This window comes from Callithrix jacchus, chromosome 11, assembly GCF_049354715.1.
Source record: "Callithrix jacchus isolate 240 chromosome 11, calJac240_pri, whole genome shotgun sequence".
Classification (NCBI taxonomy): domain Eukaryota; kingdom Metazoa; phylum Chordata; class Mammalia; order Primates; family Cebidae; genus Callithrix; species Callithrix jacchus.
Window position 1 is genome coordinate 34784669 of NC_133512.1, and position 26763 is coordinate 34811431.

Sequence of the window (26763 nt, forward strand, 5' to 3'; positions counted from 1 at the left end):
GCTTTCTTTGTGATTGGGCAAACTCTTAATGTAAACCTACTCCCTGGTGATCATCTATTTAGAGCCAACATATACTCTCCAGTTCTTGCTAATGAAGCCGACTTATGGAGTGTGGAGTAGACATGGGATTATTTTGAAGTTTTTGGATAGTAGGGTTGTCAATATGTGTTTTCAAATATCACAAGAAAAGTTTGGGACCCTGAGGTGGCAGGAAAAGAAACTTAGTGATTTTTTTTATTTAAAAATTTTTTTCTCTTTTTAATTCAAAGTTCTGGGATACATGTGCAGAACGTGCAAGTTTGTTACATAGGTATACGTGTGCCATAGTGGTTATTTAAAAATTTTTTTGTGACAGAGTCTCTCTCTCACCCAGGCTGGAATGCAATGGGGTCATCTCGGCTCACTGCATCCTTCACCTTCCAGGTTAAAAAATTCTCATGCCTTAGCCTCCTGAGTAAATGGGATTGCAGGTGTGTGCCACACCGCACCCGGCTAATTTCTTTTTGTATTTTTAGTAGAGACAGGATTTTGCCATGTTGTTCAGGCTGATCTCGAACTCCTGGCCTCCAGTGGTCTGCCCACCTCAGCCTCTCAAAGTGCTGGGGTTACAGGTGTGAGCTACCACTTCTGGCCAGTAATTATTAAGTATTAAAGGAAAGGATTTTTAAAAGGCTTCCTTCATATTTGTCACCTGCATGTCAAGTCAATGTCTTTGAAAGGTCAGGAGTGACTGTGCGTGTTTTCCATGTTGAGTGTTTGTGCTTTTTTAAACCAGTGAGATAAGATAGTTTTGCGCACAGTTATATTATGTGTGTGCATGCGCATACCTTAAGTAGCTCTTTGCTCTGTAAAGAGGTAGGTTATATAAGAAATAAATCTTAGGCTGGGCACTGTGGCTTACGCCTTTTAGCCCAGCACTTTGGGAGACCAAGGTGGGTGGATCCCCTGAGGTCAGGAGTACCAGACCAGCCTGGCTAACATGGTGAACCCCTGTCTCTACTAAAAATACAAAAAATTAGCCAGGCATGATGGCAGGCACCTGTAATCCTAGCTACTTGGGAAGCTGAGGCAAGAATCATTGCTTGAACCTGGGTTACAGTGAATCAAGATTGCGCCATTATACTCCAGTCTGGGAAACAGAGCAAGACTCTGAGAAGAAAAAACGAAACAACAACAAAAAAACTTTTATATTTGCTTTTAAGAATAGCAGTTTCCTTGAGGTCACAAATAGTAGACTAGCGATGGTATAAAAATAACCGTAGCACACAGCAGACAACTGATATCATAAATTATTTTGAAAATAGTTCAAAATTCATTTGCATTACCAGTGATAATTGGAGGTAGGCAGTCCTGTGACATTCTAGGATCTTTCTTCATGAATTTGCTTTTACATCTTTCCTTTTTTGGCTCTCTTACTTAATACTAATATTTTGAGTGATACTTCTTATACCAATTTAGGGAAATGTCCAGGTGGAATAGGTTGGGGGTTCCATTGTTATCAGTACCTAGAATAAATATATAGAGTAAAATGATATTGAAATTGTACAGAATATGCAGATGGCTCAAATTGTCCCTTTTACCCCTTCAAAAATGAAAATTTCCTTTTTCTGTCCTTGAACCCACCAAGCTGACAGAGATTCTGAACAGGTGCCCTCTTGCTGTGTGTTTCTGCTTTTACTGTCAACAGCATCTTGTCTCCCCTGCAATCCACCTGCCATTTCTAGTTAGTTTGGGCCTAGAAACCATGTAACAGATAGAAGGATAGCCATCAAAATTTCAGCTACATGTGAAGTGTGCATAGATTCATTACATGTCCTCTAAAGTGGCTGACATGTTTGTACTTTGATGCTAAAGGAAAGAACCCTGGAGACAGATCCTAAGTCTGGCCCACTGCCTCTGCCATAATTTTGTGTCACTAAAGGTCAGACTACTTGGCTCTGGGTTTATTTTGTCACCTGTAGAATGAAAAAACTGAACCAGAAGGGCCGGGTCTGGTGGCTCACGCCTGTAATCTCAGCACTTTGGGAGGCCTAGGCAGGTGGATCACCTGAGGTCAGGAGTTCAAGACCAGCCTGGCCAACATGGTGAAACGCTGTCTTGAAAAAAAAAAAAAAAAAAAAAAAAAAAAGAACCAGAAGAATTGTGTCTAAAGATTGTAAAGTCACACATTTCTAGTTTCTATAGAATGCAGTAATATGAAAGGTTTAAGGAGGAATGGGGGAGAATGTGCCTAAAATAGGAATCTTAGAGTACATCTAGACACTTACCTTTGAACATGCCCGCTAGTTTATGTGTGTGTCAGATGATTGAGTTTCAGGTGGGTGTGTCCCCAACACTTTTGTGTAAGATGACACTTAGTAAAAGCTACAGTGAGCTGATCATGTGAAGTAAATCTGTGCTAGGAAAGCTCACATCTAACCCACATTTCTGCTAGTTGCCCAATTAGCTTTCTCTCTGGGTGGGTTGCTTAACCTCTCTGTCCTTTCATTCCCAGTTTGTAAATTAAAGTGTCCCTTTAACTCTTTTTTGTCTCCATACTGGTGACACGTTCCAATCAGCAAAGCTTTTCTCATTATAAGTGGTTACAGAATAGAACATTCTTGGACATCAGTCATTTATACTTAAGTGGATGCTTCAGTAGCCAAAATTCCTAAAGTGAACTTGTAGGTAACTATTTTTAAAATATATAGATAAGACTGCATATTCTCTGGATTTAGTCATTTTTCGGACTTAAGGTATGGTTCTGTGTATCAGGTTCCTATGTTAGAAAAATTAAGAATGCTTTGAGAGAAATGAGCTCATATTAAGAACTTATATTTCTCAAGCACTTCTACAGTCTTAAATGTCTGAATGACTTAAATCAGTGGCAGTTTTGTTTTAAGAATGGGAGGAGGAGGTCTGTGATGTTTACTTTAATAAAAGTTGAGGCCGGGCACAGTGGCTCACACCTGTAATCCCAGCACTTTGGGAGGCCGAGGCGGGTGGATCACGAGGTCAAGAGATCAAGACCATCCTGGCCAACATGGTGAGACCATCCTGGCCAACATGGTGAAACCCCATCTCTACTGAAAAATACAAAAATTAGCTGGGCATGGTGGCGCATGCCTGTAATCCCAGCTACTCAGGAGGCTGAGTCAGGAGAATTGCTTGAACCCAGGAGGCAGAGATTGCAGTGAGCCGAGATTGTGCCACTGTACTCCAGCCTGGCACCTCGAGACAGAGCAAGACTCTGTCTCAACAAAAAGTTGAGCCAAGAGTAAATATAAGGAATATGTCACCAGAATAGGTCATCTTGCTTCTCTTGAGTCATTTAAGCTAAATTAAATAGGCGCCATTAGAAGGAACAAATGAGAACAGAATATGCAGAAGCCGCCACCAGTAAAAACACTGCAACAGGGCAAAAGCTGCAAACACATAACAGTCTGGAGGTTTCAAGGACAGGCAAAGGGAATTCACATTCTTAAAGGAATACAACATGGACAATCTTAGCAATCTGTGTTCTTCACAGAATTCCAGTGGATATTTTATTCTAAATGTATTCCAGGCAGTGATACAATGGAGTCCTCAAATTTATAACTGAATATTTTCGTAAATCATTTATTTCCCTAAATCATATATTACTGTTTTTATTTCTTACACATTCATTGACAATCTGTAAAATTCAGCATCAATTATTCCCTGCCTTAAGGGGGAAAAATGTTTTTCCCGTAGTTAAATTAGAATTACCCCAGACAATTTGAATTGAAATCCTCAGGGATAGGCGTAAGGCATAGGTAAGAAGTTTGAAAGCTCCCTAGATGACTCCAATGTGTAGCCAAGGCTAGCAACAACTGCTCTGTTTAATTAGTTAGGAACCTATGTCCTACTTAAATAAATAAAAATCTCAGTGGGAGCAGGTAGAAGCTCAGAAATGTGTAATTTCTTTTTGTTTTTTTGTTTTGAGACGGAATTTTGCTGTTGTTGCCCAATCTGTAGTGCAATGGTGCGATCTCGGCTCATCGCAACCTCTGCCTCCCAGGTTCAAGCCATTCTCCTGCCTCAGCTTCCCAAGTAGCTGGGATTACAGGCATGCACCACCCTACCCGGCTAATTTTGTACTTTTAGTACTATGCTGGTCAGGCTGGTCTCGAACTGCTGACCTCAGGTGATCCGCCTGCCTCGGCCTCCCAAAGTGCTGGGATTACAGGTGTGAGCCACCATGCCTGGCCAGAAATGTGTAGTTTTATAAAGGTCATCAGGAGTTTTCTACTGCCCATTCATTGTCAAGAACTGTTCTTTTCAAAAGATGGGATCTCACTCTGTTGCCCAGGCTGGACTTGAACTGAGCTGAGTGCAAGTAATCCTCCCACCTCTGATTTCCAAGTAGCTGGGACTACAGGCATACACCATCCTGCCCAGCTAAGAACTACCATTCTACAAAGAATGTTTCACAAGTCTTTGGAGAGGTTGTTCAGTGTTGGAAAGACCATTTTCTGTCAATATCAGTACATGGGAGAAAAAGTTTAGGATAAGCACAAATACCTACCAGTTGTGTATGTCCCCTTTTCTGCCTTGTTCTATGCCTTAAAGAGTGAAAAAAAAAAACCAACACACTTCTTTCTCTCTGGACCACCTGCCATCCCAACTCATAGGCAAATATGCCAAAAACCTCTTTGGGATTTTGCCATATGTCTGTCTTCACTCTCCTAACTCTATTTTGGCATGTTACATGTATCAGGATTAGGTTTGGCTGTGTGTCATTACAGGAAAAGAAATGGCTTAAATTACTTTTTCCTTTTTATGAGAAGAGTTCAAGGGTAGATAATCCATGGCTGGAAGTGGCTCCACTATATCCTCCAGGACTGGTGCTTTTATCTGCCTTGTGTGCCATTCCCTGGCCCAGGATAACTGATCAAGTTCCAACTGTTGGGTTTGTTTCCAGCCATCAAGAATAAAGGATTACTGGGTATGGTGATAGATACCTGTAGTCCCAGCTACTTGGGAGGCTGAGGTGGGAGGATTGCTCGAGACCAGGAATTTGAGTTTAGCCTGGGCAACATGGTGAGACCTCATTTCAAACTGAAAAAAAGGATAAAGGATCAAAATTGACAGCATCCTTATTTAAGGACACTGCCTGAGGACAGCTTTTCATACTTCCATTGGCCTCATGTTGGCCAGAACATACCACTGGCTGCGTCTAGCTGCAAGAGAAGCTGGGAAATAATCCCTATTTGGGAGCAACAGTGTGCTCATTAAACACAGGGTCTATTACTAAAGGAAAACACGTGTTGGGGACAGCTATTTGTCTGCTTTTCTGGATTTGGCACTATTACCTGTTAAAAGAGCCTGGAAGAGAGGAAGTAAGCTTTTAAGTTCTCTCAAAAAGCAGAATCTGTTCTGGAGAAGAAAATTCCGTATTCTAGATTCCCATTCCTGTGGTTTTCTTCTAAATAAAGAGAAAACACCATTATTCAGAAAATCATACTGTCCCTGGACACAATTCAAGTAAATTGTATTTTCGAATAGCTGCCATGCAATCTTCTGGCTTAACGTTTAGGGGAACAATTCTTTAACAAGTATTGTTTTGAGTATATAACTTCAAGTTGCAGGGGCGGAGGGTGGGGGGTTTGCAAGTATTTAGTTGGAATAGCTTTGCCTTCACTGTTTTTAGACTTTCTTCTTTTTCTAAACTCAGATCACGAATACTTATTTATTATGTGTACCTAGTGGTCACTACTTTTTGAAATACAGATAAACTCTTGTTTTTTGTTTTTAACTCTTGTTTTTAAAGGTAAATTTTCCAAACCTTTACCAGTTTCTGTGCTTATCATTACTTCTTCCTTTCTAATAGAGAGTCTTGCTCTATTGGCCAGGCTGGAGTGTGATGGCACAATCTTGGCTTACTGCAAACTCCACCTCCTGGGTTCAAGTGATTCTTGTGCCCCAGCCTCCTGAGTAGCTGGGGCTATAAGCATGCACCACCATGCCTGGCTAATTCTTTTAGTTTTAGTAGAGGCAGGGTTTCACCATGTTTGCTAGGCTGGTCTCAAATTCTTGACCTCAAGTGATCCACCCACCTCGGCCTCTGAAAGTGCTGGGATTGACCTCAAGTGAGCCATTCACCCAGCCTATTCTTTAGCAAGAAAAGTGAAGCCAAAAGAAGCAGTGATAATGACCAGGCATTTCAGTGAGCCGAGGAGGTTGAGGCTGCAGTGAGCTGAGATGGCACCATTGCACTCCTGCCTGCATCACAGAGCAAGACTCTGTCTCAAAAAAGAGAAAAGAACATACTATGTTTGTGAGAGTCTATTATGTTATTAAAAAAAAAACAACTGGGATAGAAAGTTAAAAATCGACAGGCATTTTGCTCTCAGCACTTTTAAATTGTTTCTGAACTGCATTCTGGTATCTATACTTGCTGATGAGAAGCTTGCTGTTCCTTTGAAGCTATCACAGATTACACATTAAGATCATGTTTAGTCTCGGTGTGGTGGCTCACGTCTATAATCCCAGCACTTTGGGAGGCCAAGGTAGGCAGATCACGAGGTCAGGTCAGGAGATCAAGGCCACTCTGGCCCACGTGGTGAAACCCTGTCTTTACTAAAAATACAAAAATTAGATGGACATGATGGCACATGCTTGTAATCCCAGCTATTCGGGAGGCTGAGGCAGCAGAATTGCTTGAACCAGGGAGTCGGAGGTTGCAGTGAGCTAACATTGCACCTCTGTACTCCAGCCTGGTGACACAGTGAGACTCTGTCTCCCCCACAAAAAAAAAACATGTTTATTCTTGCTGACCTGTAGGTTAACAGTGAACCTCTGCTTTTGTTTTAAATGTAAATTGCCTGTCAAGAAGTATGTTTTGATTGCTAAATGTTTCAAAGAATCTGCCTTACACACACACACACACACACACATTTCTTTTTACTTTCAGAATTTTTTCATTTCTATACTTGTGTTTTCTCATTCCTGCTTTGTAGCATGAAAGTAGAATGATGCACCTCTTCTTTTGGATAAATCCCTCGCCTCTATTGCATTCTAGAACTTTGCCCACTAGTTCCCCCACAATATTCTGTTCTTCCCAGAACCTGCCAGGTTGAGTCCCCCCAAAGCCAAAGAGTCGGTTCTTCCAACAGACAAAAATGCTCTAGTTCCTGCCTAGCAGCTGGCTCATGCAGTACTTAACTGGCAAACTTCGAGTTTATAAATGACAGGAAACGCGCCTTTCAGAAATGCTCAAACAGTAGGGAAGAAGGAATTGGCAGCTAGTGAAGCAGAGCAAGAGCTAGAATTGGCATAGTGCACGTCGCCTTAGCTAGATGGTCTTGGCAGCGTGCAGTTGGGTTGGCAGAAGTAAGCCCAAGGGCTGCTGGCTTCATAATTTCGATAGCCTCTTTGGAGTCTTCTCAGAAGTCTCCAAAATGATAGTGTAACTTTAAAATGGCTAGCTGTCTGCTTATAAAAGAGGCAGGAGAGATGAGCACTTTTTAAGGCTTAACATACTCTTTAAGAAACAAAGGGCCTGGTGCAGTGACTTATGCCTGTAATCCCAGCACTTTGGGAGGCTGAGGTGAGAGGATTGCTTGAGACCACACTGGTCGACATAGGGAGACTCTGTCTCTACAAAAAAAAAATTTTTTTTTACATTAACCAGTGTGGTGGCCTATACCTATAGTTCCAGCTACTTGAGAGGCTAAGATGGACCTGAGTCCAGGGAGGTCAAGGCTACAGTGAGCTGTGATTGAGCCACTGCACTCCACCTGGGTAACAGAGTGAGACCCTGTCAAAAAATATATATATGAGTTGGAAGGAATTTTTTAGCCAGATGACTGTTTCAGGGAGTCTCTTAAGTCTTCCTACTTAAGATTTCTCACTGTGGGTGCAACTCATTTGTTGGTAAACAGTTTCTAAGTAAATAACTCACCGTGCACATTTATTCTCTCTGACAAGTCTCAGTTGTGGTGCAGTTATGATGAAAAACTTTGCTGCTGCTGCTGTTAGAGACTTGAGTATTTTGCTCAGGTTTACTCATGGAGTTGAGTAGTTAGTTTCAGTTCCAGACCAAAATCCACTTAAAAAACAACAATAACAACAAAACCCCAGGAGTATCTGTTTTACAAGCCAAAGGGAAACCCTGGCATCCTTCCAGGTTCCTGGAGGCTGATCATGTTGACTGCCATGCATGTCTCCATGCCTTTGTGATATCTTAGATTTTGTTCGCCACAAAGCAAATACACTTAACCTTACTGTTTGCTCATACTTGTATCTCTTCAGTTAGATTAGGAATTACTCATTGGCAGACTTCACCAGTTATGCAAACTTCCATTTGAGCAGCTTTGTTCTTCTGTTATTTCAAGTCATAGTTCAGAGTCTGCCAAGAAGTCCAAATGAAGTTTTGCCAACAGGCATCTGGCAGAAATCCACTGGGAAGCAGCTTGTGTCCTGTGAACATCCTTCAGCCCTGAAGAATGTATCCAAGAAAAAGGTTTAGGAAGAAGAGTTCAGACAGTGCAACTAGACCTTAACTTAAATGCAAGGAATGTGTAACAAGACTGGGTAATACTAATCAGCCTTTTCAAACCTAGATCTCATAGACTTTAATTCACAGGTGAAAAAGGCTTATCATATACCTTTGCTCTTGCTGCTGAGTTTTGCAACTAAAAATTTTAAATTATCTGCTTATTTGCAGTGTCCAAATCCTGACACACACTTGTTCTAGGATAGCCTTATTCTAGTCTCCATTTCTTTTCTTTTTTTGAGACGGAGTCCAGAGTCTCGCTCTGTCACCCAGGCTGTAGTGCAGTGGTGTGATCTTGGCTTACTGCAGCCTCTACCTCTGGGTTCACGCATTCTTCTGCCTCAGCCCCCTAAGTAGCTGGGACTACAGGCATGTACCACCACACCGAGCTAATTTTTGAATTTGTAGTAGAGACAGGGTTTCACCATGTTGGACAGGCTGGTCTTGATCTCTTCACCCCGTGTTCTACCTGCCTTAGCCTCCCAATCTTTTTTCCTTTTTTGAGACAGTCTCGCTGTGTTGCTCAGGCTGGAGTGCAGTGTCATGATCTTGGCTCACTGTAACCTCTACCTCCCAGGTTTAAGCAGTTCTCCTGCCTCAGCCTCCTGAGTAGCTGGAATTGTAGGTACATACCACCACACCTGGCTAATTTTTGTAATTTTAGAAGAGATGGGGTTTCATCGTGTCAGCCCGCTGGTCTTGAACGCCCGACCTCAAGTGATCTGCCCGCTTCAGCCTACCACAGTGCTGGGATTACAGGCGTGAGCCACGGCACCTGGTCCATAGCTTATTCTGAATCCCATATAAGAATGAATTGTACTAAAGAGCCAATTTAATGATTGTCAAGTTGACACCATGTTTCTGTGAGTTGCCTTATATTCCCAGAGGAAAGTTTTCTTGAAAAGTAATCTTTAGTTAAGAAGATGCTTTGTGGATAGGACATTGGAGTAAAGGGAATTGGACGATGTTCAGAAATGTCTGCACCAAGCCTCAGACATCTGATGAGTCAACTTTTCTTTGAGACACCACTGCCAGTAGCACACACATCATTGTCCATCATTGGAGGGCACCATCTCCTGGTATGGAAAAACACTTAGTTTGCTTCTAACTGTGCTGCTTCTCTTTGACAAGTTCTGTTGCTTCTGTTTTCATTCCAGGATAGGACATTGTGAAGTCCTATTGATTGTTCATGTATGTGCCCTTTTTTTCTGTTATATTTAGGTCCTTTTGACCCTTTTCTACTGGTCGCCATTCCTTTCCAAAGCTTCACATAACATTTCTCTTAAGTTGATGCTTCATCTTCATTTTGGGTTTGTTATTTCTCATCAGCAAAACAAGAACATGGACAACCCTTCATCACTATGTCAGAAAGATAACTTTGCTTCTGTTTCTCACAACAGCAGCCGTGGATGTGTTCCAGGCTAAGACACATGCATGTTCAGGCCAGGCTTTCAGTCTGAGGAGGATGCTGCTACATTAGTGTTCTCTGGGGATATTTAGGAGTTGCTCTCTGAAGCCAGTACCAGGAATAGTCATTTTTACTAAGCAAATGAATACTTTTGTTCTCATAGTCAAGGGAAATCATGCAACTTTTTAAAAAAATAAGCTGCTAGGAAGCTTAAAGCCAAATTTCTATAAGGGCATTCTGGCTTCATCTTATCTTGAATGTTCAGGTCCCTATGCTCTTATTTCTTTACCTCCTTTGTTTTATCTTTCCAGATAATGTGTATTTTATAAGCAGCATAAAATTCTTTTTGGAGCAAGGCCCAGGAATCAAATAATTACACAGTCATGATGAAATACTGTGGGGTAAATCTGGGAAAGTTACACGTTAGATTTAGTTTGACCATTAAAAAGGTCTTTATCGGCCAGGCGCAGTGGCTCACGCCTATAATCCCAGTACTTTGGGAGGCCGAGGCAGGTGGATCATGAGGTCAAGAGATTGAGACCATCCTGGTCAACAAGGTGAAACCCCATCTCTACTAAAAATACAAAAATTAGCTGGGCATGGTGGTGCGCGCCTGTAGTCCCAGCTACTCGGGAGGTTGAGGCAGGAGAATTGCTTGAACCCAGGAGGCGGAGGTTGCAGTGAGCCAAGATCGTGCCATTGCACTCCAGCCTGGGTAACAACGAAACTTCGTCTCAAAAAAAAAAGGTCTTTATCACCACCAGCCTCCCCCAAGTATATTGTTCAGAAGAATATATGGACATTCTTAGTGAGATAAAATATTTAGATCCCACCCTTTTTTTTAAATGGTCAAGATTTACTTAATGGTCTTGATACAAAGACCAGAATGATGAAATAATGCTAACATTGAGCACAGTTTTTAAAGTCTTTTTTTTTTTTTTTTTTTTTGAATTGGAGTCCCGCTCTGTTACCCAGGCTGGAGTGCAGTGGCGTGATCATGGTTCACTGCAACTGCAACCTCCGCCTACCAGGGTCAAGCCATTCTCCAGCCTCAGCTTCCTGGTTAGCTGGAATTACAGGTTCGCACCACCATGCCCAGCTAAATTTTGTATTTTTTTTTTTTAGTAGAGCTGGGGTTTCACCATGTTGGCCAAGCCAGTTTGAACTCCTGACCTCAAGTGATCTGCCCACCTCAGCCTCCCAAAGTGTTGGGATTACAGGCATGAGCTTTTGCACCCAGCTTCTTTATTTTTCATAAAAATGAAAGGCATGATTTATACTAAAATAATTTCTTCTTTTCTTTTGTAAGTTTATTGATCATAAAATAAATGTACTACCATGATTTAGAACTGTCCACTTTCTTTCTTTTTTTTTTTTCTTTTGAGACGGAGTTTCGCTCTTATTACCCAGGCTGGAGTGCAGTGGCGCGATCTCGGCTTACCGCAACCTCCATCTCCTGGGTTCAGGCAATTCTCCTGCCTCAGCCTCCTGAGTAGCTGGGATTACAGGCACGTGCCACCTTGCCTAGCTAATTTTTTGTATTTTTAGTAGAGATGGGGTTTCACCATGTTTACCAGGATGGTCTCAATCTCGACCTTGTGATCCACCCGCCTCGGCCTCCCGAAGTGCTGGGATTACAGGCTTGAACCACTGTGCCCGGCCTTAGAACTGTCAATTTTCAAAGTTTGCGCTCTTTGACTCAGAAGTTCTGTTATATAAATTCTTAAAAGTATTTGTACCAAGGCACAGAAGTTTATGTTTAAAGATTTTATTGCCTCATTACATGAATTAGTGGAAAAATGGGAAACTGAACTTTCAGAAAATATTTATAAAGCACCTTCAGATATAGCAAAATAATTGTCAGGTGAAGATAAAGGAATTGAAACTTTTAAGTTTTAAGTTGCAAAGTGTCTTAAATGTGCATAAGATGGATGTGTACAGATGAGACAGCAAAACCTGCTGCTTTCAGTTCTTAATCTTCAGTTCACCCCTATTTTTCAAAATAAAAATAACAGACTGTCTCTAGATGCCCTTTTTAGCATGTCGATGATCAAAGGTTTAAGCTTTTGCCAACTATGCAAAAGAAATTTCTTTTGACTCATAGGAAGTCATACCAAGGCCAATCAAGGGACTTGTGAGAGGGCCCGGGAAAGCAGCTCGAGTGACAGTTCTAGTGGGCACTTCTCTTAAGAGCTTTTATGTATATTGACAGCTCTGGCTATATTTTAAAGCATATTTATACCCATCGAGAGCTTCATACTGGTTTATGAATCCAGCTTAGGAGATGGAGAAACCTAGGTTTGAATCCTGGCTCCACCAGCTGGTGTGACTTCAGGCAAATAACTTAACCTCTCTGCTTAGTTTTCTCAACTCTAAAATGAAAATGTTGTTAGTTTCTAGAATTGGATCTGTTTTGGGGTACAGATGAGGTCATGCACAGCACCTCACACAGAGACCCAAACTGATCTTGCCACATGGCTGCCGCATACACTCACCCGTCAGTTATTTTTGCCTCAACCTGAGTTTTTATCTCAGCTCCACTACTCTTGTGTGAAAACACAAAGGCAGTATTCAAACATATGACAAATGTCTTAACTGGAGTCCTACTGGAATGGTACAACTGGAATTCCATGAACTGAGCAGGGGCCTTTTTGTATGGAAATTTGATAATACTTACCAATTTAAAATGTTCAGGCCTTTCTGACCCAGCAGTTGTACTTCTAAGAACGTGTGCAATAGAGATATTTAAACAGGGCACAAAATTTGTGCACAAAGATTTGAATGAAGCATTGTATTAGTTGAAAGTTGGAAACTGTGCACACATAATGTGGGTGAGAGAAATCAGCTATGTATCTATTTGAGGGAATACTCTTGTCAAAATGCAGTAGGGACATTTGAGTGATAAGAGAAGATATCCAAGTGTATTGTTAAGGTAAAAAAGCAAATTAGAATGTTATTTATGTATGCATTTGTTGTTTGAAAAAAAAATTTTTTTTAAGAGACAGAGTCTTGCTATGTTGCCCAGGCTGGAGTGCAGTGGCTGTTCACAGGCACGATCCCACTACCAATAAGCACAGGAGTTCTGACCTGCTCTGTTTCCGACCTGGGCCACTTCACCCCTCCTTAGGCAACCTGGTGGTCCCCCGCTCCCAGGAGGTCACCATATTGATGCTGAACTTAGTGCAGACACCCGATCGGCATAGTGCACTAGAGCCCAGAACTCCTGGACTCAAGCAATCCTCCAGCCTCAGTCTCCCGAGTAGCTGGGAATACAGGCACGTGCCACCATGCCCAGCTGTTTTAAATTGTTAATACTTTTTAAATTTACTCATAAAATGGGTCTGCCTGACCGTTCTCATTTTCAAAGATGTCTGTCTTTTCACTGGGCTTGTCATTCTTCTTGAGCATTTGGCTTGAAAGAACTAACTACTGAAGTATTTAGGTGTGGCCGTTAGCACACTGTTGTACTTTAGTTTTTCTTTTCTTTTTTTTTTTTGTACTTTAATTTTTCTTTTGTCTAGGTATCCTTTCTCATTTCAGTGCTGTTAGCAAATAGACAAAAGTTATTCCTTATATTCAAAGAACCAGCCCTTTTGTTATTTCTGGAGTGTTTTTGTTAAAAATCTTTTCTTCAGAGGAAACTAAAGCCTTAAAGTTCTTTATTAAAGAAAAAAAGGTGACTAATGCTAGCTAATTGGGTATACGTACTGGGCCAGATGTGGTGGATCAACTGAGGTCAGGAGTTAAAGACTAGCCTGACCAATATGGTGAAACTGCATCTCTACTAAAAATACAAAAATTAACCAGGCGTGGTGGGGCATGCCTATAATCCCAGCTACTCAGGAGGCTGAGGCAGGAGAATGAACCCAGGAGGTAGAGGTTGTGGTGAGCCAAGGTTGTGCCATTGCACTCCAGCCTGGGCAACAAGAGTGAAACTTTGTCTCAAAAAAAAAAAAAAGTAAACAATTAACTGAATCTTTCCTTTGAAGATTTAAGATGATAGTAATTTTTTCTTAAAATGTAAACAAATGAGGTAGCAGATAAGGATACGGCCTAGCTACTTTTGGGTGGGACTGATTTTTCACCTGTATCATAGGTGAGAGTCTAGAGAGAAGAAAGACTCTCAGATTTAAATAAACATGATTAAAATTCCTACCAAACAAAGCGAGTAAACTGTAACCTACAGAATGGCCTTCTGGTAAATCTGTGTTGGGGGACAAGTGAGTGGAATGGCCTGCGTGTCCAATGTGGGGTTCTGCTGTTGGTGATCAGTATCTCCCCATGGATTTATGATGCCTAGTGCTCTGCTCTTTGCCTCTGCTCTGGGCTCATAGGAAAAAGGTGGAACTGTAGTGCCACTAGTGATTTCTGTGTGGGAAGAGTGAAGTCATTTGGTAATCTGACATTAAATGGCACAAATTTGTTTCTGTATCTAATAAAGCTGTCAGAGCCCAGTGTTACTGTTTTCTTTGGCTGATTTCTGAAAACTGCTTAAAATGATCAAATTGTAACGATTTCTGCCAGTTCCTGAGATTTTTGAAAGCAAAACTGTTGGTATGCTATTGTTTGATATTTTTTTAAGAATTTGAGAAAAGTGTTTAGGTTAAAAAATTAGAAATTAGGAGCCGTCTTATGGCTGTGTGTATACATACTGCAGTTTTGATGGGTTAACATGAGTACTTGGGAGCTGAATTTATAATATGCAATAGGAATCTAGGATTCAAGAGAATCCTGTGAAAGTGTGTTCAAATAGTTCATGGATAAGTTGTGTAAGACAAAATATCTTCTAATATTTCTTGAAATACTAATGCTAGCTAATTGGGTATATGTACTGGGTTTTTTTCCTTTTCTTTTTTTTTTTTTTTTTTTTTTTTTTTTTTGGAGACAGGGTTTCACTCTTGCCCAGGTTGTAGAGCAGTGGCATGATCTCAGCTCACTGCATCCTCAACCTCCTAGGCTCAAGCGATCCTGCCATACCTGAGTAGCTGGGATCACAGGCATGTGCCACCATGCCTGGCTAATTTTTTGTTAAGTTTTGAAGAGATGGGGTTTTGCCATGTTGCTCAGGCTGGTCTCAAACTACTGGGCTCAAGCAATCCACCCACCTTGTCCTCCCAAAGTGCTGGGATTATAGGCATGAGCCACTGTACCTGGCTTTAAAAAATTTTTTTTAAACAAAAGCGTATTATTGGTTTCTTCAGTTGCAGGCCATTTCAGACTATTTCTTGTAGTATGTGTCTTGGAACTAACTTGTCCTTGGAAGTGGTTTTTTTTAAACAATTGTTAGAAGGTAAAGTGAAAATACATAAACTATGTGTGCTGCTTCTGCACTTTAGATCTGTTAGTTGACTGGTAACATTACTGAACCTTGAATTGACTTTTTTAGGAACCCAGTCACTGTGAACTCATGAGTAAATGTGTCGTTTATCCCTGCAAGGACTATTTGAAAAGAGACTCAGGAAGGGCACAACTGGCTTGAGTTGGGAAGTAGTGAAAGAATGAGTTATAGAGATAAAATCCACTTATGAATAACCTTTCAGGAGTTAGCATTCAAAATGTTTTCTAATTTTTCTTCTTTTTTTTTTTTTAAGAGACAGGATCTCTCTATGTTGCCCAGGCTGGAGTGCAGTGGCTATTCTCAGGCGGGATGCCACTACTGATAAGCACAGGAGTTCTGACCTGCTGTTTCTGAATTGGACTGGTTCGTCCCTCCTTAGGCAACCTGGTGATCCCCCGCTCCCGGGAGGTCACCATATTGATGCTGAACTTTGCAGACATCCGATCGGCATAGCGCACTGCAGCCCAGAACTCCTGCACCGAAGAGATCCTCCAGCCTCAGCCTCCCAAGTAGCTGAGACTACAGGCATGTGCCACCATGCCCAGCCAAAATGTTTTCTAATTTCTTCATGTATAAAACACAAAGGGAGCCTGGCACAGTGGCTCATACCTATAATCCCAATACTTAGGGAGGCCAAGGCGAGTGAATCTTTGGAGGTCAGGAGTTCAAGACCTGCCTGGCCAACATGCAGAAACGCCATCTCTACTAAAAATTAAAACTAGCTGTGCATGGTGGCCAGTGCCTGTAATCTCTGCTACTCAGGAGGCTGAGGCAGGAGAATCGCTTGAACCTGGGAGGCGGAGGTTGCAGTGAAATGAGATAGTGCCATTGTACTCTAGCTTGGGCAACACGAGTGAGACTCCATCTCAAAAAAAGTGGGGGGGAAGGAATAAGGAATTCTGTGGGAAAGCATCTTATGGCATCCAACCACTAAAGCCAATCAGCTCTCTCCTAATCCTGTCCTATGCTTGGGTGTGGTAAGTATTGACAGCGGTAAGGTTTCATACAATTTGGTCATATGTAACAAGATTCAGGAACTTTTCTCTTAAACACTTCACTATGTATGTGTTTAGGAAGTGAAACCTACATAGATAAGGTGCGGAGCTGGTGTCCTTGAGTGCTGTCATGTTTATTAATATGTGGCTCAGAATTTCATTTACTTGTTAAGAGTCTACCTTGAGAGTGGTAGGGGGATTTTTCTTACTTAATTGTTAATGCAGCCATGTCCCTCTATTCTAATATGATTAAACTTTACAACATCTACGTATCTTATAAATCTGTAACTCAGTGACATTTTAAAGTTTAAGTGAAAAGGAAAATTTTAAATACCACTATTTTCAGGATGACTATATGAGATCTTGATCTATCAGGTAAGCTCTTGTCGACTTCTTGGGGGAGCTTTTCCTTAAACTTTCCTAGTATTCCTGCTGCATGAGAAGGTGCACATACTAAAGCCAATAAAAAAAAGCTTGATTTGTAGCAAATAAACATGCATGTCCTGGCTTGCTTTTCTAACAGCAATCAGAAACGGAGACTGTTCATCTGTTTATCCCAGCCCTATCAGTCGGTGCTATCATCGGCAAGCAGGGCCAGCACATCAAGCAGCTTTCTCGCTTTGCTGGAGCTTCAATTAAGGTACTGTTCCACCATCTGTGGCTCTCTGGTTCTTTTTTTTTTTTTTTTTTTGAGATGGAGTTTCACTCTTGTTACCCAGGCTGGAGTGCAATGGCACGATCTCGGCTCACCGCAACCTCCGCCTCCTGGGTTCAGGCAATTCTCCTGCCTCAGCCTCCTGAGTAGCTGGGATTACAGCATGCGCCACCATGCCCAGCTAATTTTTTGGATTTTTAGTAGAGACGGGGTTTCACCATGTTGACCAGGATGGTCTCGATCTCTTGACCTCGTGATCCACCCGCCTCGGCCTTCCAAAGTGCTGGGATTACAGGCTTGAGCCACCGCGCCTGGCTGGCTCTCTGGTTCTTTTAAGTTACAGAAACATGAATCTTCTTGCCACTTTATACTTTGAATTGAATGTGGAAGACCCTAATAGGGTTACAAAGGATATGAAGAAAACCCCAAACAACAGTGGCTTACACCAAGGAAGTTAACTTCTCTGTACAGAAAATATATCTGGAGGTGAGCATCGGAGCTGGGTGGTGGCTCTCTGCCCCACCAAGTTCTTGGACCTAGGTTCCTTCCAAGTCACCTTCCCCAGGTACGGTCTTGGTCCCTCATGGTTCCAGATGACACCATTCAGGGCTCCAAGAATCAGGTCTGTTGTCCAGCCAGTAGGAGAGGAGAACACAATAAAAAACTTTTCTCCTACAGAAGTTTCTTGTTAGCTGCTATGGGATATTTCTACCTATATTCCATTGCCCAGAACGTGGCCAAACAAAGTTGAAGGGGCAGCAGGGAAATACAGGCTATGCGTAGTCAGCTAAACATTTTATAACTACAGAAGGTAACATACCAGAGGACAACTAATGGTGTCTGCCATAATAGATAATTGTGTGTTCTGAAGATTCTGTATTTTGATGCCTTATTGAAGGAAAATAAAGGTTGGCCAGGTGTGGTGGTTCACACCTGTAATCTCAGCACTTTGGGAGGCCAAAGCAGGCAAATTTCTTGACCACAGGAGTTCAAGACCAGACTGTGCAACATGGTGAGACCCCATCTTACAAAAAAAAATTTTTTTTAATTAGCCAGGCATGGTGGCATGCACCTATAGTCCCAGCTACTTGGGAGGCTGAAGTGGGAGGAACAATTGAGCCCCGGAGTTTGAAGCTACAGTGAGCTATGATCACACCACTGCACTCTAGCCTGGCTCAAATAAACAAAGGAATGTGGTGGGCAGTATCCTTGAAACAGGGCACAGAGACTCCTAAGTGTGTTGCATACACAGGAAGCCCAGGGAGTTCTGATGCAAGTGGACCGAGGACCATGCTTTGAGTACCACTGGTGTAGAGAACACAGGCAATAGAGGCAGACCCAGCTCTCCTTTTAGCTATGTGATCATGGGCCAGGTAATTCAACTTCTCCAGCCTTCTATTTCCCCATTTGTGAAGTGGAGGTGATACTTCATCAGGATGTGGTGAGGATTAGCTGCGAGACTGCATGTGGGAGTCTCCATTATGGCCAGACACGGAATCAGTATATAGTACATAGCAGGAGGGAGGCCTAAATGGTGAACCCACAGGCATTGCTGCCTCTCCCTAACTTCCTTACAGAAGGCTTTAATTCTGCATTGCAGCCAGTCAGCGCGCAAATGTTAGGCTGGTTGGCTCAAGATGCCTGTCAGTGATATCTCAAAGTATCGTAACTTGTTGGGTCTGTTGCAGATTGCTCCAGCAGAAGCACCAGATGCTAAAGTGAGGATGGTGATTATCACTGGACCACCAGAGGCTCAGTTCAAGGTATGTGCTCTAAAGTATGTGCTGTGTGCACAGATAAGAAATGCTCCCAGCTACTGGGGGGGCTGAGGTAGGAGAATTGCCTGAACCCAGGAGGCGGAGGTTGCGGTGAGCCGAGATCGCGCCATTGCACTCCAGCCTGGGTAACAAGCGAAACTCTGTCTCAAAAAAAAAAAAAAAAAGAAAAGAAATGCACGAGCACTCATAACCTGGTTTCTTCCTTAAATATGTCTAAACCTCAGACAGAGTCCATGGAAATTCTTATCTAAGAGCAGAGTAGAATCATACTCAAAATTACATTTCAGAATTAACCAGAAGTCTTTGAGAGCTCTGTACTGGTTGCTGGGTTTACCTCTCAAAGGTGAATTTGCTTAATGTCCTGTAGTCCCATGCTAAGGTGAGACCTTAAAATTTACAAACCTGTCAGTTTAATATGCTTTGGAAAGTTGTTCCCAGATGTTTTCCCACCTGTTCCTGAGATTCCCTAGCCTTGAATTAAAATGCCCCCTTTTTCCTCTTATCCTTGGATTATCTCTGTTAGACCTTGCCCATAGACTCTCTACAAATTGCTGTAATCTTTGGGACCTTAGAGGTAGGAATGGCAAGAGCTCTTGTAGCATTTGTCCTGGTATGAACCATTGCACATGTTTATTGGGATTTGAGGTCTTTGGGGCTGCTGTGCCTTTCATTGTCTACTGAGAGGTGATAGAGCAGAGACTTGGCAGTCAGGCTGCTAGTTCAAATCCTAGCTTTGCCATTCGTGCTGTATGACATTGGGCAAGTTACTTAACCTTTTTCTGGCTGGTTTCTCATCTGTAAAACAGGGATAAGAGCACCTACATCCTCATATAGTTAAAGGTTTATACAATATACGAAATGTTTAGAATATAATAGAAAGTTTAGAATAGTAACACATAGGCAGCACAAAATTAGTGTGCTGGGGGTATTCAGCAGACTCTGGAGGAATCAGACTAAGACCATGCCAGATTCATAAAACATTCCTTTTAGTATATGATTTCTACCATAAAATGTGGTGTGGGTGTCTTGTCTTAGCTGCATTCTTACACAACCACTAAATGTTCTATTTAACCTTAAGCCTTAATATTTTGGGTTTGTTTTTGTTTTTTTTTGAGACAGTCATAGTCTGTCACCCAAGCTAGACTGCAGTGGTGTGATCTCGGCTCACTGCAAACTCCGCTTGCTGGGTTCAAGAGATTCTCCTCCCTCAGCCTCCCGAGTAGCTGGGTTTACAGGCATGCACCACCATGCCCAGGCAATTTATTTTTAGTAGAGATTAGGTTTCACCATGTTGGCCCACCTGGTCTCAAACTCTTGACCTCAAATGATCCTCCCCTGTTGGCCTCCCAAAGTGCTGGGATTATGGTGTGAGCCACTGTACTCCTCACCAAGCCTTAAGTTTTCTTAGCCTTACAGTGTGACTAGTAACAGCGCCTACAGCTCTCTCCCCACCCCACCACTCCACCTTAAAAACAAACAAAAAAATCACTTTGACTTTTTCTCTGGGCTATTTTTTCACTAAAAATTCAAAGCTGCTTTCAGTTCATTTACGGGAAGACTCGGAAACAAAGGAGGTGCTTTGAGATGTGGGTACAGTTGGTTAGATGAAGAAAGAAAATCATGCGAAGAAATTTATTACTTCACAACAGGCTTATGAGCCAGGCAGTTCAAATCTTAATGCAGAATTGTTGAAAACTGCTTCTTATCCCAAACCTTCAGTCAGTCACTTTTAGTTTGAAATCTTAAAAAATAAATACAAACATGAATTACTACATGTCCCTCCTTGGTGCTGAGCTTTTACTCTTATAAATGGAGTAAGTCTCCTGCAATTCCTGTGATACCTGTATGATAGGAAGTTCAAAGTTGTTTCCCTGTATTCTCTAAAACTCATGTTTTATAATTACATGTAACACTTATGCCATAGTGGTTAAATTTCATTTATGTGATTGGTGACAATACTAAATGAATGTTTTGTTTTAGAGATCTAAAGAATGGTAAACCTCCCCCGCCCATATTTTTTCTTAGAAATTCAAGAGTTTCTGTTTTGGAGGACAGTGTATATCCCTAGTGTCCTTCTGACTGTGTTAAGTAACAGTAATATCTACATCACTGGCCTGAGATGTTAAGGATGAATGGAATATAGGGTATCGAGATGAATTTTGTTCTATCTGTAATGCCCTAAAATGAGCTTAGCTTTCTGATCAGTGAACATATGTTGGGTACAATTGTTTTTGGGGTTTACCCTGGCAGCTTGACAGACCAACTCTCGGGCTTCTTTTTCCTTTGCTAATGGTGGTTGTGTGTAATAGGTTGTTTATATATAACTTCTAGTTGCATGCAGTAGGTGATAGAATGTATTGACTCTGAATATCAGAAGTGTCTTGGCCAGGTACGGGGGCCCACGCCTGTAATTCGAGCACTTTGGGAGGCTGGGGCAGGCAGATCACTTGAGGTCAGAAGTTCCAAGACCAGCATGACCAACACAGTGAAACTTCATTCCTACTAAAAATACAGAAAAAATTAGCCAGGCATGGGGGCAGGTGCCTGCAATCCCAGCTACTCGGGAGGCTGAGGCAGGAGAATCACTTGAACCTGGGAAGCAGAGGTTATAGTGAGCCAAGATTGGGCCACTGCACTCCAGCATGGGCAACAAAGTTAGACTCAGTCTCAAAAAATATACATATTTAGCCAGGTGTGGTAGTGCAACCCTGTAGTCCCAGCTGCTACTCAGGAGGCTGAGGTGGGAGGATCCCTTGAGCCCAGGAGGTTCAAGCTACAGTGAGCCATGATTACACCACTGCATTCCAGCCTGGGCAACAGAAGAAGACCCTATCTTTCAGGAAAAAAAAAGAAAAGAAAAAATGCAATTAATTTTTCTTTCTTTCTTTTTTTAGACCATGGGGTTTCACCATGTTGGTCAGGCTGGTCTTGAACTCCCGACCTCAGGTGATCCTCCTGCCTTGGCCTGCAAAGTGCTTGGATTACAGGCATGAGCCACCATGCCCAGCCTGCAATTAATTTCTCATGGCCAGCATGTCACAACTGTAGTACAAATGGCCATTTGCCCACAAAAATTTATTTTTACTTAGGCTATTAAGTTCCTTTTACTATTTTTGTCAGAAGAATATGGCTTATCCTTTTTTAATCAACCATTCAGTTGGCTCTACTGTGTCAGGTAGTAGTTACTGTCAACCTTTTAGGGCTTCCTAACTGCCCTCTTCTATGCTATTTTCAACTGTCTATGAAATGTAGATGTATCACTGCAGGGGCTATCCCACTTGGATTTGGGCCATCTTTCAAGTTAACTGACCTTTTCCATTCCATACATGAATGACACTAATAGGATGTGTTCTCATATGTAGGCTCAGGGAAGAATTTATGGAAAAATTAAAGAAGAAAACTTTGTTAGTCCTAAAGAAGAGGTGAAACTTGAAGCCCACATCAGAGTGCCATCCTTTGCTGCTGGCAGAGTTATTGGAAAAGGAGGCAAAACGGCAAGTACTTCAGCAAAACCTGTGCAGTGGTATGAAAGGGAAAGCGTTGAAAGGTACTTAGGAGTTCCAAGTGCCCGAATTTTGGCTAATTTATAAAAAGCAGGACCATCTTGACCAAGGTTTGGAGAAGATTGCGTTTTATTTTCTGAGTGTTGGTGTCAGCTACTAGTGAAAGTAATGCATCTCTTTCAGATCACTTCATGTGAAAGGATTGTCCCATATTTGTAAAGGGCATTTAACATTCTCTTGATAAAACTTTAGCTTTTTATTGAACAGACACTTAACAGGAATTTTAAAAATTTCATCTACAGCTTGTTACATCTGTAATGGAAAAAAAGCAAACTGTTTCTAGTCTTTAATACATATAACTTGTAAGTGGTTTTCAAAGCTATTTATAATTTTGAAGTGATTAAATACATACACTTTGGAATCAGACTCAGGATTTGAATCTGGTTTTGCCATTCACTTGTGTAACTTGACAAATCAATTTCTTTGGATGAGCTTTAATCATCTTGACATGGGGATAATTCTGATAACCTCATGGAATTAGTACTGGATTAAATGAAATTTGTAAAGCCATGATAGCTCAGTGTAAGTGCTCAGCAAGTAAGTTTTTTAAAATGCGACTTAATGTGATTTATATTTATCTCTTTCAGGTGAATGAACTTCAGAATTTGTCAAGTGCAGAAGTTGTTGTCCCTCGTGACCAGACACCTGATGAGAATGACCAAGTGGTTGTCAAAATAACTGGTCACTTCTACGCTTGCCAGGCAAGTGGGCTCTGAAATAAGCTTTTGTATCTTTCTCAAATGGAAGCAATTCCCACACAGGTGCTCCTACCTGATACAATTAGTTAAGGTTGTTTGATGCTTAAGACTTTTATTCACCCTTTTAGCAGGTGATTTTCGAGACTACCAGCAAACTGACTAGTATGCGTCTCTAATCATTAAATGGACTTCTATTTGAAACTGTCGAAATGAAGGAGTACAATAGTAGCTTTTAATAAAGCAGAATTTCAAACCTCTGTCATTTTCCAGGTTGCCCAGAGAAAAATTCAGGAAATTCTGACTCAGGTAAAGCAGCACCAACAACAGAAGGCTCTGCCAAGCGGACCACCTCAGTCAAGACGGAAGTAAAGGCTCAGGAAACAGCCCACCACAGAGGCAGATGCCAAACCAAAGACAGATTGCTTAACCAACAGATGGGCGCTGACCCCCTATCCAGAATCACATGCACAAGTTTTTACCTAGCCAGTTGTTTCTGAGGACCAGGCAACTTTTGAACTCCTGTCTCTGTGAGAATGTATACTTTATGCTCTCTGAAATACATGACACCCAGCTTTAAAACAAACAAAAAAGGGGTGGGGGAGGGAGGGAAAGAGAAGAGCTCTGCACTTCCCTTTGTAGTCTCACGGTATAACAAATATTCTAATTCTTCTTAATATTCCCCCATAATGCCAGAAATTGCTCCTAAATCCAATTGTTAAAATTGGATCAGAATAATTATCACAGGAACTTAAATGTTAAGCCATTAGCGTAGAAAACTGTTCTGAGTCTTATTTTTACCTAACACTAACATGAGTAGCCTAAGGGAAGTGCCAAATGGTGTTGGCAGGGGTATTAAACGTGCATTTTTACTCAACTACCTCAGGTATTCAGTAATACAATGAAAAGCAAAATTCTTCTTTTTTTTGAAAATTTTATATACTTTGTAACGATAGAGGTCCAACCATATTTTAAAAAATAAATTTAACAGCAATCAGCTAACAAGCAAATTAAGAATTTTACTTCTGGCTGGTGACAGTAAAGCTAGAAAATTAATTTCAGGGTTTTTTGAGGCTTTTGACACAGTTATTGTTAAAAAATCAAATGTTCAAAGATATGGAGCAGTGCCTAATATCTGATCTGGAGAGCAGCACTACCATTTATTCTTTCATTTATAGTTGAGAAAGTTTTTGATGGTACTAACAGAACAAAGTGGTGGCAGGAGGTTTTGGAACAGCTGGTTTAAATGGCTTCAGGAGACTTCAGTTTTTTGTTTAGCTACATGATTGAATGCGTAATAAATGCTTTGTGCTTTTGACTATCAATACCTACAGAAAGTGCATCAATGAAGAGATGCAGGACTTTAAACTGATTGGCAAAAAGCAAGCTTTAAGCTTGTCTTACAGGATGCTTAGTTTGCCAATACAAACAGACCAATGGGACAGTGATAGATGGTGTGACAGTGTTTAAAGGCAACAAAAGGCTACATCTCCATGTGGCCAGCACTGTCATGTGCACTCAATAAGCTATTTTGAAGATTTTTAAGCAATGATAAATTCAAAAAAAAATTAGGCTCCACCTTAAGTAGTACATAAAGTATAGCTGGATTTCTGTATACTCTGCAATCAGTTCTTTGAAAGAAAAAAAAGTCAAAGGGTAGAGAATACAAGAAAACTTTTGGGGATGTAATTTGAATGACTGTGAAAACATGACCTTTGACAGCGAACTCATTTGCTCACTCCTTAACTTGACAGCAAAGCTCAGTATGTACAATTGTGTTGGGTGTGGGTGGTCTCCAAGGCCAGGCTGCTCTGAACTGATTTTGTGTTTTGTTTGTAAGATAATCACAGTCATGTTACACTGACCTGAAGGGCATGCATATATATCCCTTTAAAAAAATCACTCTGCCTCATTCTTATTTCAAGTTGAATTTCTATACAGACTAGGTAACTTTTTCTGAAGATCAGCATATCAATTAGACATTTTGAAAATGATTTAAAATGTTTTCCTTAATGTTTCCAGAAAACAAGTTTCTTTTGTAGTTTTAACCCAAAAAGTGCCCTTTTGTCACTGGATTTACCTAGCATTCATAATTTTTTTTTCATACAATGAATTAAAATTGCTAAAATCATGGACTGGCTTTCTGGTTGGATTTCAGGTAAGATGTGTTTAAGGCCAGAGCTTTTCTCAGTATTTGATTTTTCCCCCAATATTTGATTTTTAAAAAATATACACATAGGTGCTGCATTTATATCTGCTGGTTTAAATTCTGTCATATTTCACTTCTAGCCTTTTAGTATGGCAAATCATATTTTACTTTTAAGCATTTGTAATTTGGAGTATCTGGTACTAGCTAAGAAATAATTATATAATTGAGTTTTGTACTCACCATATATGGATCATTCCTCATGTATAATGTGCCCCAAATGCAGCTTCACCTTCCAGATACCTTGATGCAGAATAAAGTTTTTCATCATTTAGATGCAGCTTGTTGTGTAGTGTGTTTTGTTTTTGGTTTTCAATTGAATGTAAATGTTCTGAATTTAAGTTTTTCAGACTCTAGACAGATTGTGGTATACCATGTCTAGCCATGGTACCTAATGTGAACCTTGATAATACTCTTGAATATGAACTAGAGCCTTCAGAGTTTTTCCTAACACTTTGTTTGCTTTCTTTATTTGCTTCTATTGGTGACAGAGTCTCACTCTCTTGCCCAGGCTGGAGTGCAATGGTGCCATCTTGGCTTACTGCAACATCCACCTCCCAGGTTCAAGCAATTCCCTGTCTCAGCCTGCAGAGTAGCTGGGATTACAGGTGCTCACCACCATGCTCATTTAATTTTTGTATTTTTATTAGAGATGAGGTTTCATCTTCTTGGTCAGGATGCTTTTGAACTCCTGACCTCAGATTTTTATTAATTGAGCTTAAATGTAAATCTTTTTTTTTTTTTTTTTTTTTTTTTTTTGAGATGGAGTCTTGCTCTGTTACCCAGGCTGGAGTGCAGTGGTGCAATCTCGGCTCAGTGCGGCCTCCGTCTCCCAGGTTCAAATGATTCTCCTGCCTCAGCCTCCCAAAGTGCTGAGACCTCCTCACCTGGCTGCTTGCTTCTGTTACTGGTGTATTCTGGAAGGGTTCAGAAGTCCTCCTAAAGGAGTATTATCACCTTGAAGAAAAGTATAATAGGACCAGTGGGCTGGTGGTATGTTTTATGTTATTTTTTTAAATTTTTGCCATTCCATAAAACAGGGTTAAGATTTACATTTAAGTGGCAGGCACGGTGGCTCATGCCTATAATCCTAACACTTTGGGAGGCCAAGGCAGGCAGATCACAAGGTCAGGCATTGAGACCAGCCTGACCAACATGGTGAAACCCCATCTCTACTGAAAATACAAAAAAATTAGCTGGGCATGGTGACGCATGCCTGTAGTCCCAGCTACTCAGGATGATGAGGCTGGAGAATCGCCTGAATCCAGGTGGCGGAGGTTGCAGTGAGCCAGGATGGCACCACTGTACTCCAGCCTGGGTGACAGAGCAAGACTCCATCTCAAAAAAAAAAATTACATTTAAGTTATGTTAAATAAATATCTCAGCAGAGAATTCAAGCACAAGAGCCGGTGCTAACTCTAAATTCTGGTGACCTTTCCAGGATAACGGTAGCATGTTAGACGTTTGGGTAGAGTGTACTGAGTCTTGGTTGCAGTTATTAGTTTACTTACCTACAGTCTCTGCATGTCAGTTATCATGAGTTCCCAAGAGGTAGACAAGACTTGTTCTAAGAGCAGCCTAACCAAGGAGATGGGCTTTAGGAGCTATATTTTCCAAGAAGTGACTCA

The 26763-nt window shown here is 41.3% G+C and overlaps 1 protein-coding gene and 1 long non-coding RNA gene across 12 annotated transcripts in view; one reads left to right on the forward strand and one right to left on the reverse strand.

Annotated features, from left to right (window-relative positions):
* IGF2BP3 (insulin like growth factor 2 mRNA binding protein 3) overlaps window positions 1–25415 on the forward strand; it is a 157654-nt gene extending 132239 nt beyond the window's left edge. For all 11 annotated transcript variants that reach the window (XM_017975256.5, XM_035253649.3, XM_035253652.3 and 8 more), the window contains 5 exons: window positions 16762–16878; window positions 18582–18656; window positions 22034–22165; window positions 22822–22935; window positions 23203–25415. In XM_017975256.5, coding sequence (XP_017830745.1) covers window positions 16762–16878; window positions 18582–18656; window positions 22034–22165; window positions 22822–22935; window positions 23203–23301 — 537 coding nt within the window. In that variant the 3' untranslated portion in view covers window positions 23302–25415. The remainder of the gene's footprint in view (window positions 1–16761; window positions 16879–18581; window positions 18657–22033; window positions 22166–22821; window positions 22936–23202) is intronic.
* Window positions 206–25367, reverse strand: LOC144578350 (uncharacterized). Its single transcript, XR_013523921.1, has 3 exons — window positions 25319–25367; window positions 5313–5425; window positions 206–1505 (listed from the first exon to the last, which is right to left on the reverse strand). It is a non-coding gene; the product is annotated as an uncharacterized LOC144578350 (long non-coding RNA).
* Window positions 25416–26763: the final 1348 nt, after the last annotated feature.